The sequence below is a fragment of the Pyrus communis genome, chromosome 16, assembly GCF_963583255.1.
Source record: "Pyrus communis chromosome 16, drPyrComm1.1, whole genome shotgun sequence".
In the NCBI taxonomy this organism is placed as follows: Eukaryota; Viridiplantae; Streptophyta; class Magnoliopsida; order Rosales; family Rosaceae; genus Pyrus; species Pyrus communis.
Window position 1 is genome coordinate 6,182,803 of NC_084818.1, and position 15,865 is coordinate 6,198,667.

The following is a 15,865-nucleotide window of genomic DNA, read 5'->3' on the forward strand; positions in this document are numbered from 1 at the left end:
GGAGAGAGAGATAAAGAGACAACGAATGGAATTGCAGAGGAAATGAGCGATAGGGTTTGACGATGGATTCTGTGTGTTTCTACGATTATTCTTCTTCGCCTTGATTTCAGCGGCCATGGCTGCGGGTTGAGAACAGTGAAAGGAGAAACTTCTCCTTTGTTGGTGTTGATGCTGCTTGGCTGCCATGGTTGGATTGCTGCGGGTTGCAAAGTAAAGAAAGGAGGTTGAGTACGGGTTACAGATGAGAAAAGGGATAGAAAGGGGTTGGGGGTGTGAGGTAGGAGACGGGTGGGTGTTTGGGTCAAAATTTTTTTTTTTAAATTTTAATATACACATGACGTCCAGTCATTGTCCACATGGGCGCCACGTCATCAGTTAACAGAGTTTATAACGGAATACTTAACGGATGTATGAAAGTCTCCTAGAATTATGACTTTAGGTACCAGACTGGGACGGAAAAAACTTCATGTACCAAATGTTGAAAACCAATAAACTTTAAAGTAGTAAACAAAGTTTAACCCTTAATTATTTATCTTATCTTTTATATTCCAAACTCATATGCAGATATACAGATATTTTAATAAAGAAATCAAAGGAATGGATTTATATATGTATACATGAAAGGGTGAGGCATAACCTCGAAAATTGGCAAAGCGGAATTCATGACTAGCCATATGTCTGCCATAAGTATCTTATGTTGCTTTATCCTTATTAGGGCAACTGCATACTGTAATGATATTTTCATTGCTTACCTTACAGTCAATGTACATATATAGTATATAGTTATATTATGTGCTCTTGCATCTCTCATCTTGTCTCCAGTAAATACTTTTAATTATAAATGAGAGCTTCGAACTATGAGTATGTCTCTAAACTACTTATACTCTCCATTCTACCACATCTCATTCCTCGTATAACCCTAGTAGTTTAAACTGTTGTCGTTAATCATTTAGCTAGATTTTCAACCTTGCGCACAGGACTCAAGCAAGATTTCAACCAAGGTAGAAGATCTGTTGATGTGAAAGTGATCTTTGTTGATTTGAAAGGTCGGTGAAACATTGAAAGGAAAAGTAATGACCTAGTTAGTTCACAGTCGGCAGTGAACAAATGCCAAAGACTTTTGATTTTTGATTTTTTTGGAAAAACAAAAATATCCATTCACTTGTGGACACGATTTACGAAAAGAATTCGAAAAGAATCTGTTAGATTTGCTACTAACAAAAAGAAGTAAGGATTAGATCAAGTAGGTTACCCTTCACTGTAACCGAAACTATACATGCTACCAATGACGCTGTTTCATGGAGAAGTTTGTCCACCACCATAACTACATTTAACACTTTGTGAATAGTGATTCTTTTTGAAGAGGATTATTTCCGGATTCATTTTGTTACTAAGGATCCTCACATCTTAGTCATTCATTATAGTTTGTTCGCTCAGTTTTCGTCAGGTATTATTTATGTTTAATTTTAAATAAATAATTTAAATAATTTTTAACTGCACGATAAATGTTAAAGATGTAAGAATTCCTATGATCCTCATCATTTCAATCCGGATGGAATCCAATTCCGTTCTATTGGATGTCAGTTTCGTTTAGGTCATCATATCAACTTGTATGCTCCTGCACAACCCCAAAAATCTAAGCCCATTCAACGTTTTGGTGGGTTGGGATGAAGGTTTTCCTCTTGAAGGCCTGAACTGTCAATGTTGGGCCTATTTTGGGTGGGAAATTGAACTTAATTATATGCTACCACTTCTTCACGCTAATCGAAACGCACCTACAGGCCGGAAAATGTACGTCGGCACGTGTATCGGAGTCAGCCGGAGCATGTGACTAGCTGGTGAGAAATCAAAAGTAAGAAAGCCAAATTGAAATTGGGTTCGAGATTAGTGATTTTGTAGTATGCTCTGCCTGTATATATATATATATGTACAGACCTTTTATGGAGAGGGATCTCCATTTTGGAAGGAAAAAAAAAAAAAAAAGAATAAATTGTAGAAATGGTCCATTAATTTTAACTTAATTGAAGCAATGATCTATCAACCAAAAATCTATTACCATTGATCTCTCAACTCATCAAAACGTGCAGCTATGGTCCCTCAACTAAAAATTCATTACCATTGGTCCCTCAACTTTAATCCAACTAGAGAAATAGTCCCTCAAATTTAACCCAATTGTCGCAATGGTTCTTCCAAAATAACTCATTTTGACAAAATTCTAACAAAGTTGACGAAAATGACCATAGCTACATGTTTTGATAAGTTAAGGAACCCTAATTGTAGCAATGATCCTTCTAACATAACTTATTTTGATAAAATTTTGACGAAGTTGACGAAAATGATCATAGCTACACATTTTAATGAGTTGAGGGACCAATAGTAATGGACTTTTAATTGAGAGATCATTGCTCCAATTTGATTAAAGTTGAGGGACCATTACTAGAATTTACTCAAAAAAAAAAAAAGGAGATTAATATGGGACTCGCTTCACATCGAACTTCAACAATTTGAACCGTATATGTTATAAATTTCGATTCATAGGTCATCCTTGCAAAAATTTAATACAATCCAAATCCATTTGCCCATTCAATTGTCACAATGAAAATTTCAATCCGAAACATTTGATTATTCAATAGTCCCAATGAAATTTTAATGTTTCTTAGACAATAGCGTTCATCAATTTCATTGAGCTCAATTAGATGCCTCAATATTTACGATTTGGCTAATATTTTGCAAGGATAATTTATGAGGTGCAACTTGAAAACTAGATAGTTTAGATTGTTGAAGTTCTGTGTCGTTTGGGCCCACAACTAATTCTTATTTTCTAAAAAAATGGAGATCCCTTCGGTTAAAGACTGTGTGTGTATATATATAATGATGAAACTGAAATGTTGGTTTTCATCATCTATTCAAACCAACCTTACCAAACTTGGAGCAGAAATTTTCCGTGTCAATCTGATAAAGCAAATTAACAGCATACTTGATCGCACGAAAGCCGGAGACGGCAGATGGCTGGCCTGGTTAATTTCTAACCTACTTTGAATTGATTCTTCTTGCAAGCTTTGCTAATTGCTTTACCTATATGCAAGTGGCTAGCTTGATTTGAGGATCAATATAACAAGTGATTTGAGTTCTGTGTATCCTCCTCCTTTGAATTCTATTAGGACATTTGTTAGGTATGACCTACGCGAATTTGATATATTTTCCTGATTTATTACTATCCTATTTGAGTTATTGACACATTAATCAACACAAAAACTTGATATTGAAGATTTGTTACCTTTGCAAAACAATTTCCAAGGATATGAATCCTCTTGTTTTTACTTGACTTTTAACCTAAGTTATCTTTCCTTAATTTGCAAGTTCATCCATAAACCCGTTTAAACTAGAGCATAGAAGAAAAATTTTGGGTTGGTGACACAAGCAGGCAATGAAAGTTAAATATTGTCAAAACAAAAGTACATGAGATATTCAATTAATTTGTTGTTTTTTTGTAATTTTGTATTGGGTACGAATGAGAATCTTTACTTTTGTGAAATACGTACATATGACGTTTTGTTAGTATCCTCTTCCGTTTTATAAGATGATTATATATTATAAACCTACAGCTGGGGGATCTTTGTAGTATGTCCAAGTAATCTGTATTACGAAATCTCCAATTTTGACAGCAAAGAAAACACATCAATCATGAGTGCCAGTTTGTAAATAAGAGAATGCAAAAAGGAAATTAGTACAATGTGATCATATTCTTAATGGGAAAAATCTGTTAAGAACAAGGAAAAGCCATATAAAACTATATACATCAAAATCTAAAACGTGGAAAAACCAAAAGATCGAAATAATCGAAACCGATATCTGCCAAAAATTTCCTCATCAACCAGCTATTGGCATGGACTCGTATGCACCCCGTGCAACATGAACGTGGGGTGGCCACTGTTACAGAAACTTTCTGCAAGCCTTATATACGAAGATTGATTGAATAACATGTTCACTAGTAACGTTGTAACATGTTGAAGTCAGTGACCTAAAGGCACCAAGTCAGACCTGCTATTAGGTGTGTACAGATGGACTTTTGTATCGCAAATTAAACGTCCACGTCACCAAAGTTGCTGGGGTTAAGTAATCCATATTTTCTGTGGATTTATGTGGCGTATGATACTTTTTCCTTTGCAGTTACATCCACCTCAAAAACCCAAAAGCTGAGGGTCGAATTAGAGGGAGAAAGTTTGATCTTAGAAAATTTTATAAAGTAATTAGGGTTGTTGTAAACTGATAAACCGATCCATTCCTTCATTCTTCTAACCAGTCGTCAAATAATCATTATCCTAAGCCAAATATAGTACTTATAACCACATAATCCTTGTCTTAATTAATCCCAAACCGAGAAAAACAAGAATCCGTAGAAAACAAATGCAAACCCATACTAGCTCAATGGAGTCTATTGTTTCGGAGCTCGAAGGAACACTTCTAAGGGATCCTGACCCCTTCTCTTACTTCATGTTGGTAGCATTTGAGGCGTCAGGTTTGATACGGTTTGCCGTGTTGTTAATGATGTGGCCGGTGATCCGGTTTCTGGAGATGATAGGTATGGAGGAAGCCGGGCTTAAACTGATGACTTTTGTTGCTGTTTTTGGTGTTCCGAAATCAGAGATTGAGTCCGTGTCTCGTGCAGTGTTGCCAAAGTTTTACGTGGATGATTTGGATATGGAGGCTTGGAAAGTGTTTAGCTCATATGATAAGAGGGTTGTGGTGACTAAGATGCCAAGGATTATGGTGGAGAGGTTTGTGAAGGAGCATTTGAGAGCTGATGAAGTTATTGGCAGTGAGCTTCTTGTAAACCGATTTGGGTTTGCCACCGGCTTTGTTAAAGGTGAAGTTGACATATACAGTCGAGTGGCCAAGCTGTTTGTGGATGAGGAACAACCGACATTAGGGTTGGGAAGGCCTTCATCATCCGGTTCTTCATTTGTATCCTTATGCAAGGTGCGTGCATATTTGAAATGAATAGTATTATTAACTAATGACGTGATACATAATATATACATATTGGATCTGAACCATTTGTTCTATTCATTATCAACACATACCATAACGATGCATACTTACTAATTTAGTAAATTATCTTGGTGTGGTACTAATGAAGTAAATTATGCATGCTTGGCTTGTCACTGCAGGAACAAATCCACCCACCATTTATGATCACCAACAAAAAGCATGATGAACAGCAAGTCCTCCGACCACTCCCGGTGATCTTCCACGACGGCCGACTAGTCAAGCGCCCTACGCCCTCAACCGCCCTCTTAATCCTCCTATGGATGCCCCTAGGCATCTCACTTGCCTTCATTCGCCTATTCATGGGATTGATATTGCCAATGAGGGCTATACCCTACACGTCTCAACTATTTGGTGGTAAAGTCACTGTGAAAGGCAAACCACCACCGCCCTTCTCCGGTGGAAACTCGGGCGTGCTATTCGTCTGCACTCACCGAACCCTAATGGACCCCGTTATACTCTCCACCGTACTCAAACGTAGGATTCCAGCAGTCACATACTCTATCTCTCGACTATCAGAGCTCCTATCCCCAATCCCCACCGTTCGATTAACTCGTGTTCGGCACGTCGATGCTGAGAGAATCAAGCTTGAACTAACCAAAGGGGACTTGGTGGTTTGCCCCGAAGGAACGACGTGCCGTGAACCTTTTCTTTTGAGGTTTAGTGCACTCTTTGCTGAGCTTACAAACCGAATCGTCCCGGTGGCCATGAACTACAGGGTAGGGTTTTTCCATGCAACGACAGCAAGGGGCTGGAAAGCTTTGGATCCCATATTCTTCTTCATGAACCCTAGGCCAGTTTACGAAGTTACATTCTTGAACCAGTTGCCTGTGGAAGCCACGTGTTCATCTGGGAAAAGCCCTCATGATGTTGCGAATTACGTGCAGAGGATCTTGGCCTCCACGTTGGGGTTTGAGTGCACCAACTTCACAAGGAAGGACAAGTACAAAGTGCTTGCTGGGAACGATGGGACCGTTTCGTATACTTCGTTTGGCGATCAGTTTAGGAAAATGGTGAGTATCTTTAACCCTAAGACGATGAAAGAATAAGATGAACTTCTTTGTTTTGTGGACTACCGTGTGTGGACGTATGAAATAATATTAGTTTAGTTGGGGTGAATTAATTTGTATTTGGTTAATTAATTATTATTTCTTGAACTGTTGAATAAAGTATATGATTGTAAATGCCCATGATTTTGATTGCAACTGATTTTGGGACTTTGAATTGCTAATTAATCAAAACGAAAATGCTAGAAAGATCATTTTTCTATATCATATTTTGTAACCAAACGATGCAGTCGTTGATGGTTGGATTTCATTTTCAATGATTTTAAAGAATAATCTAACCATCAACCATCACATTACATAGTCTGCAAATATGATATAAAAAGACAGTCTCTAGGGTTAAATTAACTATATTCTTAATTTGGGTTTCTTTGTTTTACTATTGTTTTGATTTGTGATTGATGATCAAATGATGATGACTTATTTTGGAGGATTTATAGAGTGGGCCAGACCTTGGGCCGTAATATTGGTAGCTGGTATTTGATTTTTTAGGCTTAGTCCGCACCTAAAATATTTTTCGTATTTTTTGTCATCATTCTTTTTTAATTGAAAATATTAAAGATTTGAACAAACAAAAGAGCATCTGACCTTATCAAAATTGACATTGTCAAAACAAATATTATTGACTAACATACAAAACGATATTTTATTTATTTATTTGTCGTAAAAAATTAAAGTAATTTTTTTGTTGAAATATTTGTTTTCTAGTGACAAAGAATACAAAATGAATAATGAATGGAAGCAAACGCAGCGTTTAATGGAAAGAAGACAAAGAGGCATGCGATGTGACGAAATGATGATGACGTGTTGGACAACGAACCAGTTCAAATGATGACTCAGCTCCTTAGCCGTAACCACGTTGCATCTTAGGCCGAGCCGCCATTCACTCGGAGCTCGCTCCAGTTGGATTGCATATTAGCAATAGATCAGAAAGTATAAAAATATAGACAAATTTTTAAAACAAACGATATTATCAATATTAAAATAAGAGGAGCGGGCTTAGTTTTATAATAAGTTAGTAATAATGTGATTTTATTCTTACCAAAATAGTGAGCTTAGCCTCGCATTGGCCTAACAATAATATGATTCAAAATTGCATTTGACGAGAATCGAACCTTAGGATATTTCACTTAAAATAAAGAGAAATATTATCAAATCGTAGTATTAAGTAAAAAATACGTAATAATTTTTGTATATGTTTTTATGTTTTAACTGAAATATACGTTTCTATTCTTTGTACGTGTTTTATTATATGTTTTATTTTGGTTTTTTCTCCACAAAATAAAATAAAAGTCAGCAACATACACTACCAAAACATTGTGCTATTCTATAAATAAATAAATAAAAACGTTGTGCTATATTAATAGTTAGTAACCATTTTGGTGTATTTTAATGGGGCATGCCAAAAAGTCAAACAACATACAACAATTTTCACATAAAAATAATATACCAATACGGAAAAAAAAATATACCAATGCGGAAAAAAAATAAAGTAAACCATTTTTGGCGTATTTTGAAAAGATTTCACGTGCGGCAAGCAACCCAATGTTTAAGGAAAATAACAAAAAGAAATTAAAAATTTTAATTTTTAAATAAAAGTATTCAACCAACTTTTTTTAATAGTTAAGACTAGGGGTGCAATTCGGGTGAGTTGGACGAGTTGGAAGATCAATTCAATCATAACCCAACTTTTACAATTCGGGCTCGCGTTCCGGTTGGGTTTCATTCGGGTTCATTTGGCCTTGGGTTTAGTTGGGTTAGGGTTTACTTGGGTTGGGTTCGGGTTGCCCAACTTTTTCAAGTTTAATCTTGTAATAACTTAGTTTCCAAGAATTCCTAAAAAAATTAAGCCAAGTAGCATCAAGGCTAGCTAACTTTAATTTAATAAATCCATCTACTATAAAGCTTTAGGATTTAGAGACTACAAATATGGGCTAACTAATCAAAGCCTCTTATTTCCTAAAAACTTAAATAATTATAAAGGGTAATTTATTAAAAAGAATATTATAAAGTGCATTGGTTTTTTGACTTGGCTCACTTGGGTGTAGTATGATCATTAATTGATATGGGTTACAATCTGGTTAGATTGGGTTTGGTTAGTCGGGTTTGGTTGGGTTGGGGATGGACGGGTAAATAATGAACCCAACTCAACCCAATTAATGAACGAGTTGAAATTGGGTTGGGTTCGGGCATGTTATAATAACTCCAAAAAACCCAATTATTTGGATTTAAAGTCGAATTGGACATGGGTAGTTTCGGATTGGCCCAACCCAAGTTGCATCCCTAGTTAGGACGAAAAAATAAATATCACATTTCACACACCGTAGTTAATAGGGGCCTTACCATCAGCCACATTGATTTTAGCCCCAAGTCTAGATCCATGGTAAATACCATTAACAATGGATGCAGAGTAGCATAATCATATCAACATATTCTAAATTAACCTCAACTGTTAAAATAATTTGGTGAATAATAATTGTTATGACAGTAACTATTCACAATTTACTATTTAAATGGATAGTATCTGCCACAAGTACACTCTCAAACCCAAATTCAAATGCGTGTAAATGATCTTATAAGAGAAATTACAAAATGAATAACAAATGGATCTTACAAGAGATATTTAACACGTTTCAATTTACCTAACTCTATTCTGTGTACTCCTCCAACTGAAATTACACTTTTCAACCTAAAAAAAAAAACTGAAAAAACTCCTTTTCCCCATAAATAGAATAACAATAGAAAAATAAATTTAAAAAAAAATCTCAGTTGAGAAAAGTCTCGCCACGTCAGCCAGTTTACTGTTTAGAACAATGTGAAGCTTTCAAGCCTATAGATTTCGTGCCGGCTCGGCGCAGGCCTCTATTCCCGCGGCTTCTGAAACTCCGTTCCGTTTCATCCTCGAAATGCGCCGTCTCCTCCAAAATTCGACCGACTGATATCTAACGCTGACTAAACGTCGTTACGTGTCAGAAACTTGCGAGAGTTCTCACCACGCGGTTTTGCCGTTACTACCTCCATAAATCTTTCTGTCTTCGTTTTCTCAACACGCAAAATATCAAATTTGACCTTCCCCAAAAAAAGAAACCTTTACAAAATTTTCTCTCGGGGTTTTTGTCCATTTTCCCGTCTCCCAAACAATAATTTACGATTGGGAAGATTCGCATTTTCTCGGATCGAATTTCGTTCCGATTCCGACTTTCAACGGCGGAGTTTTGTTTTCCGATTGAGGGAGCGTTGATTGATTCTCTGCATGTCCGCGGCGACTCCGTCTTACTGGTGCTACAGTTGTAGGCGCTTCGTTAGGGTTTTCAACGACGCCGACATCTCCACCGCCTCCGCCCTATCCTCCTCAGTGGTGTGCTCGGACTGCGAGAGTGGCTTTGTTGAGGAGATCGACAACCCGACCTCCTCCGGAAACGTGGACTCGCGCCGCGGCAGGAGGTTTTCAGCTGCCGCGATGTACATGATTGGAGCCAACAACCGCTCGGTTTCCCGTCCGGATCATACCGCTTCTGTTCCGTCCGCCCCCCGAAGAGTTAGACGAAACAACGGCGACCGCTCGCCGTTCAATCCGGTAATCGTCCTCCGCGGAACAACGGCCGAAGGAGCCGTCACCACCGAGGAAGGCCGCGGATATGAGCTCTTTTACGACGACGGTAGCGGCTCGGGGCTTCGATCCTTGCCTACAAGCATGTCCGAGTTTCTACTCGGGTCTGGGTTCGACCGCCTACTCGAACAGCTATCGCAGTTCGAAATCAATGGAATGGGGCGATGCGAGCAGAGACCGGCCTCGAAGTCGGCGATTGAGTCAATGCCGACGATCAAGCTCGATGAGGCTCACATAACGGCGGAGCATCACTGCGCCGTTTGTAAAGAACCGTTCGAAGTTAACACCGAAGCTCAGGAAATGCCCTGCAAGCATATATACCACTCCGATTGTATACAGCCGTGGCTTGCGCTCCGGAATTCATGTCCGGTATGCAGGCACGAGCTACCGGCCGATTCGACGCCCGATACGGGTCAGGGTCGAGGTCAGGAGGAGGACGAAAACGCGGGTCTGACAATCTGGAGGCTGCCAGGCGGCGGATTCGCGGTGGGAAGATTTAGCGGGGGGAGAAGAGGCGCTGAGAGAGAGCTGCCGGTAGTGTATACGGAGATGGACGGCGGGTTTAGCGGCGGCGGAGCTGCGAGGAGGATTTCGTGGTCAAGAAATGGACGAAGAGGGAGACAGAGCGGTGGGTTGAGGAGATTTTTCATGAATCTGTTTGGCTGTTTCAGCGGGGGTGTGTCGTCGTCGGTGAGTTCGAGTTCGGGTTCGGAGATGAGGGTGGGGACGCCGACGCCGCCACCATCGACGGGTCGTAGAAGAGTGAGGTTTATGGAATTGGAACCGACGGAGACGTCGACGCCGAGAGGGCGGAGGACTTGGTCTACGGAGGTGAATAGCGGGATTGTGAGATGGTGACACGTGGAAAATGTAGGCCATATGCTTTTTTTGTCCGGGGAATTATGCTTATACGATAATATGCGTAAATGAGCGATTTTAAGTTCAATTCTCGTGAAATGTAAATTTAGCATTATTATTGTTAGCATATTGTAATGTCAAACTTCCCGCCTCCCTTTAGTGTAGTTTTTCGTCACCTAATAGAGGCAGTAGTCCCCTTTAGTGTAGGTGGTCGTCGCCTAGTCGGGGCCACGGGAGTTATCTGTGTAATATTGTTTATTAAAAAAAAAATATATATATATATATATATATCATTTAAATGTACTGACTTGTCGGTTCAATAATTCACCCTTTTTCTAATTCAAAAAGTTTGTAAATGCATATCAATTTCAATTTCAGAATCGAAATTTTGAATTCCATATACTCGTGTCGAATTTGGTATTTTTGAAATTGGATTATTTCATTTCAAAATTATGGGAGTTGTACCAAGAGAAAAAAAAAATGTCATCCCATGGCTCTCTCTGCAACCATAAAATTTTATAGTTCTCAATTCTTTTGTGGGAGTAATATATTTAAGAGAGTTGTAATTGAAAAAGATAGTTACATATTTAAGTACAAAGTCAACAAGTCAATAATTAAGTGTGTATCAGAATTGATGCAAGTTTTGAAATTTCAGATCGGATTCAAAATATTAATTGCATTTCAATTCCTATCCAAATTGTTTTCTTGTATTTTTGTATTTTTGTATTTTCTTTAATTTTAAAATTATCGATTTCCGATTCCAATTGGACGAAATATTTTCAGAATTATTTGGACTCGGAATTAGTTTGTACCCTAAATGTATGTCACACTATAGTTCTTGCATTGCTTAGAGGAAACTAATTGCTTGGAATCACAATAACGAATCATTCCGAAATAATGCTTTTGTCGAGTTCACATCGGACTGTTGTTTTTTCTTCTTGTATTTGCCATTTGGTGTGTATTCCATATGAGTCACGAAAATTGAGTGTACGTTTGCCAGATGCCAATAAATTCCAAATGGACAGTGACAGAGGAAAAAAGACAAGGCTTTCAGTATCCAAGTTAGAAATACAAGGTATCTTTCTACTGTTTAGGCTAGCTGGGTTTACAGCCTTTTCTGCAACCCCTCTCTTTTGGGTTGGGGAAATGTCGACAGATGCATCCTCCCCTCTCTCTCTCTCTCTCTCTCTCTCTCTCTCTCTCTCAATCGCGTAAACTCACTTCAAGTTATGTCATGAATGATTGCAGTGCCATGTAACCGATGACGTTTCATGACAAATATTTGTTGAATAGTTAAAGTAAGTTTTGAACACACGATAACATTTAACGGAGTGACGATGCCAATGAGATTATATATTGGTTTTGAAAAAGAATCTCTCATGCAGTGCACTCTAGTTTCTAGTTCTTGATGGGAAATTTCAACATTCAAATGGATATGACATAAGAACACATCTGAATTATTAATATCAATAAACGGTTCAGACAGTGTTCGTATGTGAAGGTTGCCAAACCCTATTTAGACAAGTACCTTGCTAGCATAGTTGACTACGAAACCAATACACAAAATGGTCGTCTAGAGTTGCGAAGAAGCAAAGCATAGCACATGCCGGGTGTACCTTTTTGGTGCCAACAGTGTCTCGACCGAAACCGGTAAATATCTTGAAGGGATTTGGAACACGATTTGATTCGATCCTCATCTGATTTAATTGATTTGTTTCAGTTCTTTCTTTCACGCAAAATACGAACCGCACAACATGAAAGCTAGATGCCATGAAAACATTTTAGAACCAGATATTTTGAGTTAGAGAGTCCATGAATTTTACCAGATTTTTTTTTTGTAGACAGGAGTAGACAGATTAGTGTTACATAAAAACTTCCATGCAACTGGTGGCATTCATTTTCACTTTGAATGAGATGTCTTATATTCGAATCTCGTGGATAATGAATTCGATACCAAATTAAGTTGCATATTGTGTGGCTCAGCCGAATTCCCTCTCTCTTAGTGTAAAATTATTGATTTATTAAAAAAAATATTAAAGTTCTAGAGAGACAAGTCATGGTGACCCTAATAGCATCGATATTGTCCCCACTTAATCACCCGTGCGATCAATAGGTGTAGGTTTTTATGCAAACGATATCGATACAATTAAAAGATGAACCATTTGATATAAGTTGTGATTTATTATGTAAGATGACATGGGACTCTTTACTTTATTCAACACGCCGGACCACTTTGGAGTTGGTCAAACATGGAGCTACATCGGTCATGTTTGGAAGTGAACCCGATAATTTGGGCAAGATTTGAAAGCCCTCTCTGAAACTATGTTAAAGTTTTAGAGAGATAGACTGCAGTCCACCACTAATAGTATCGATATTGTCCACACTTAATTGCTCATGCAATCAATAGGTGTGACGTTTTTATACAAAAGACTTCAACACAACTAAAAGTAGAACTATGCTATATAAATTGTAATTTGTTTTGTAAGATAATCGATGTTGAACTTTTTATTTTATTTAACACATGAATACCTGAGAGGTTCAATTTTTCCCAATATCTGCTTTCACTTCTCTGTTCTTTTACTTCTATAGAAATGGGCCCAAGAGTATTACCCACGTCGACCCATAACCTTTATCCTTTCTCATACCCCAAAAGAAGATAGTTGGCCCATTGCCCTTAACCCTTTCTCGATTTGAAACCTTCCAATATTATGCAAGGTTGATTGGCCCTTTCTCGATTTGAAACCTTCCAATATTATGCAAGGTTGATTGGGACAATTCATAATATTTATGAAACTTTAATGAAAAGTTTTCGGTATTATTCATTTAAATGAAAAATTGTATTTTTATATTAAAAAATTATTTCTGGTACTATTCACTTTACTCTTCATTTTGTCCTTATCGTTAAAACTCAAAGTTTTTAAATCATTTTCATTAGTTTTCTTTAATATTTATTGGTGCACCCCAATGCCGACTATAAAAATAAACATGTTAATCACTCTTAAATAATAATTTAATAATTAACATTCATATCACCGATTTACAAAATTTAATTAACAAAATTTGATTTCTAAAGCATTACTCTTGAAAAAGTTCAATCCACCTAATCCATTTAACGAGTTTTTAATTTTATATTATGTATTTTCTCAATATTTAAAGACATAGTTCAAATCTCATTTTCATGCTATACGAAACAAAAATGTTCATTGCACAAATTTATTTTGCATTCGATTTATGTTATTGTTAAATCAAGCAATAATGGTTATGAAGAGGCTAAAACACATCTTCAAATCTTCCTAATTTCTAAAAAACGAAGACATCAGCCAGTCTTTTTTTGAAAAAATAAAATAAAACATACATGGTACACTGCAATATTTAAAAGCTGTAGGTTGAAGACGGTGGACATCATATGGTTGGGCTAATTACTTTGTCAAAGTCGTGGCTATATGCAGGGTGCTGTGGGTATTTAATTAAGGGAGTAATCTAGTACTGTTCACTTTACCCTTTATTTTGTCCTTATCGTTAAAACTCAAAGTTTTCAAGTCTTTTTCAGTAGTTTTCCTTTTAATGAGAGTTTTAATGAAAAACCCACGGTAGTGTTCATTTTAATAAAAAACCAAATTGTTACATTAAAAAGTCAAACCTGGTACTGTTTACTTTACCTTTTATTTTATCCTTATTGTTAAAATTCAAAGTTTTCAAATCATTTTCATTAGTTTTTCTTTTAATTAATTGTAAGTTGGGCCAAATATTTTTAACCTAATTTCAACAACCCCATAAAAATATATATAGTGGGCAAACGCTCTACACTTTCATTATTTATGTAACACTATTTCTCCCATGCAAAACAACACGTCGTGAAGATGTGATTTAATGAAAAAAAAAGAAGAAGATATTTTTAATAAATGTTACTTGACCTTTCAGTCATTGACTAGGTTTTTGTTTGTTTGTCTTTTTTTTTTTTTTTTTCCTTATCTTGTTTCAAGAAATATTTTTTTTTGTAGAAGTTTAAATTTAAAATTAATTGAAAATATTGAGAGAGATCCCGATGTAGGGGTCACACTTTTAATATGTCCATTCACATATGAGTGAGATGACGTTATACTTAGCTTGAACAACGTATTCTAAATCATAAAAAATATTCGAGATTTCACCCTAAAATAAAATTTACATTGCAAAGTAAACCCATGCAATTTTTTTTAACTTTCTGTCGTAAGATTTACTATCAACACAACATACAGCTGAGACTGGGTAACAAAACTTGGAGAAAGAACAAAATAAGTCGGTGCCGATTGTCAAACCGCGTTTGCACAACAGAGTCTGTGAAAGAATCCAACTCACGTCACGTACGTATATAAAAACTTTGCATGCAACTTACCTTCCCTCTCCGGTCCCTTGAGTTTGTGAGATTGATTGAGAAAGCACACCCGATTCATTTGTTTGTTATATTGACTTCAATCTCCTCCAACTCCCTGGTCTTGTTAAAGCTAATCATCATTATTCAATCATAAAACTACTATCTTTAGTGACATCAAATCCACTAGAATAATCAAAAGCTTTTTTCACATATGTAGACTTAACCTTCTTTTTCTTAAAAAATGGATACTAGAAGCTTGTATCCTCATAATATAAATGTTAAAATTTAATTTTTGTGGAAAGAGTTAATTTTTTGTCGGATACATGTTATTCAGTAGCTATACGTTCAATATCATGTAAAAAAATTAAACCGTCATGTTTTCTAGTTTAACATCATAACATGCAAGACAATTATGGGAAATGAAAAGTTGGATCATAGTGAAGTTCCCCTAAAATTTTCTCACTCTGTATACCAAAATTTCCACCAATTACGTGTGCCAAATCTTTGTCCCACTGTCTGGGAATAAAGGCGTCGGAGACTTTTGAAATATTTCCAGACCAACTTGTCCATGCATGCTAATAATGTTTGGTTTTTTGCCATTAATTCTACCAAGAAAACTTCAAACCCTAGAAAGTCAGGGCTCTTTTATTGGCATTGACAATGCAGATGGTCCCTTAGGGTAACCAAGCTAATGGACGCACTCAGGGACATGTGGTTGGCCATGGAAGCTCTGATAATATATAAGGAAAACTAATGAAAATGACTTGAAAACTTTGAGTTTTAACGATAAGGACAAAATAAAAGGTAAAGTGAATAGTACTAGGATTGATTTTTTAGTGTAAAAATATGGATTTTTCGTTAAAGTAAACAGTACCAAGAGCTTTTCGTTAAAATTCCTTAATAAGTTAATATATATGCATGTAACTTGAA

At 36.7% G+C, this 15,865-nt stretch overlaps 2 protein-coding genes across 2 annotated transcripts; both read left to right on the forward strand.

Annotated features, from left to right (window-relative positions):
* The first annotated feature begins 4,291 nt into the window (after nucleotides 1-4,291).
* On the forward strand, nucleotides 4,292-6,266 carry LOC137721474 (glycerol-3-phosphate acyltransferase 5-like). Its single transcript, XM_068460568.1, has 2 exons — nucleotides 4,292-4,980; nucleotides 5,172-6,266. The coding sequence occupies exons 1-2, from the start codon at nucleotides 4,408-4,410 to the stop codon at nucleotides 6,096-6,098; spliced, it is 1,500 nt and encodes a 499-aa protein (XP_068316669.1). The 5' UTR covers nucleotides 4,292-4,407; the 3' UTR covers nucleotides 6,099-6,266.
* Nucleotides 6,267-9,123: 2,857 nt separating this feature from the next.
* Nucleotides 9,124-10,872, forward strand: LOC137720840 (probable E3 ubiquitin-protein ligase RHC2A). The gene has a single exon (XM_068459948.1). It carries the CDS (start codon nucleotides 9,367-9,369, stop codon nucleotides 10,579-10,581), a length of 1,215 nt encoding a protein of 404 aa, XP_068316049.1. The 5' UTR covers nucleotides 9,124-9,366; the 3' UTR covers nucleotides 10,582-10,872.
* The last annotated feature ends 4,993 nt before the right edge of the window (nucleotides 10,873-15,865 follow it).

What these genes read in the sequence shown, in the direction of transcription:
- LOC137721474 (XM_068460568.1), top strand. Translation starts at nt 4,408, where the DNA reads ATGCAAACCCATACTAGCTCAATGGAGTCTATTGTTTCGGAGCTCGAA. An exon ending in CATTTGTATCCTTATGCAAG is followed by an intron (nt 4,981 to 5,171) that starts GTGCGTGCATAT and finishes TTGTCACTGCAG; the next exon opens with GAACAAATCCACCCACCATT.
- LOC137720840 (XM_068459948.1), top strand. Translation starts at nt 9,367, where the DNA reads ATGTCCGCGGCGACTCCGTCTTACTGGTGCTACAGTTGTAGGCGCTTC.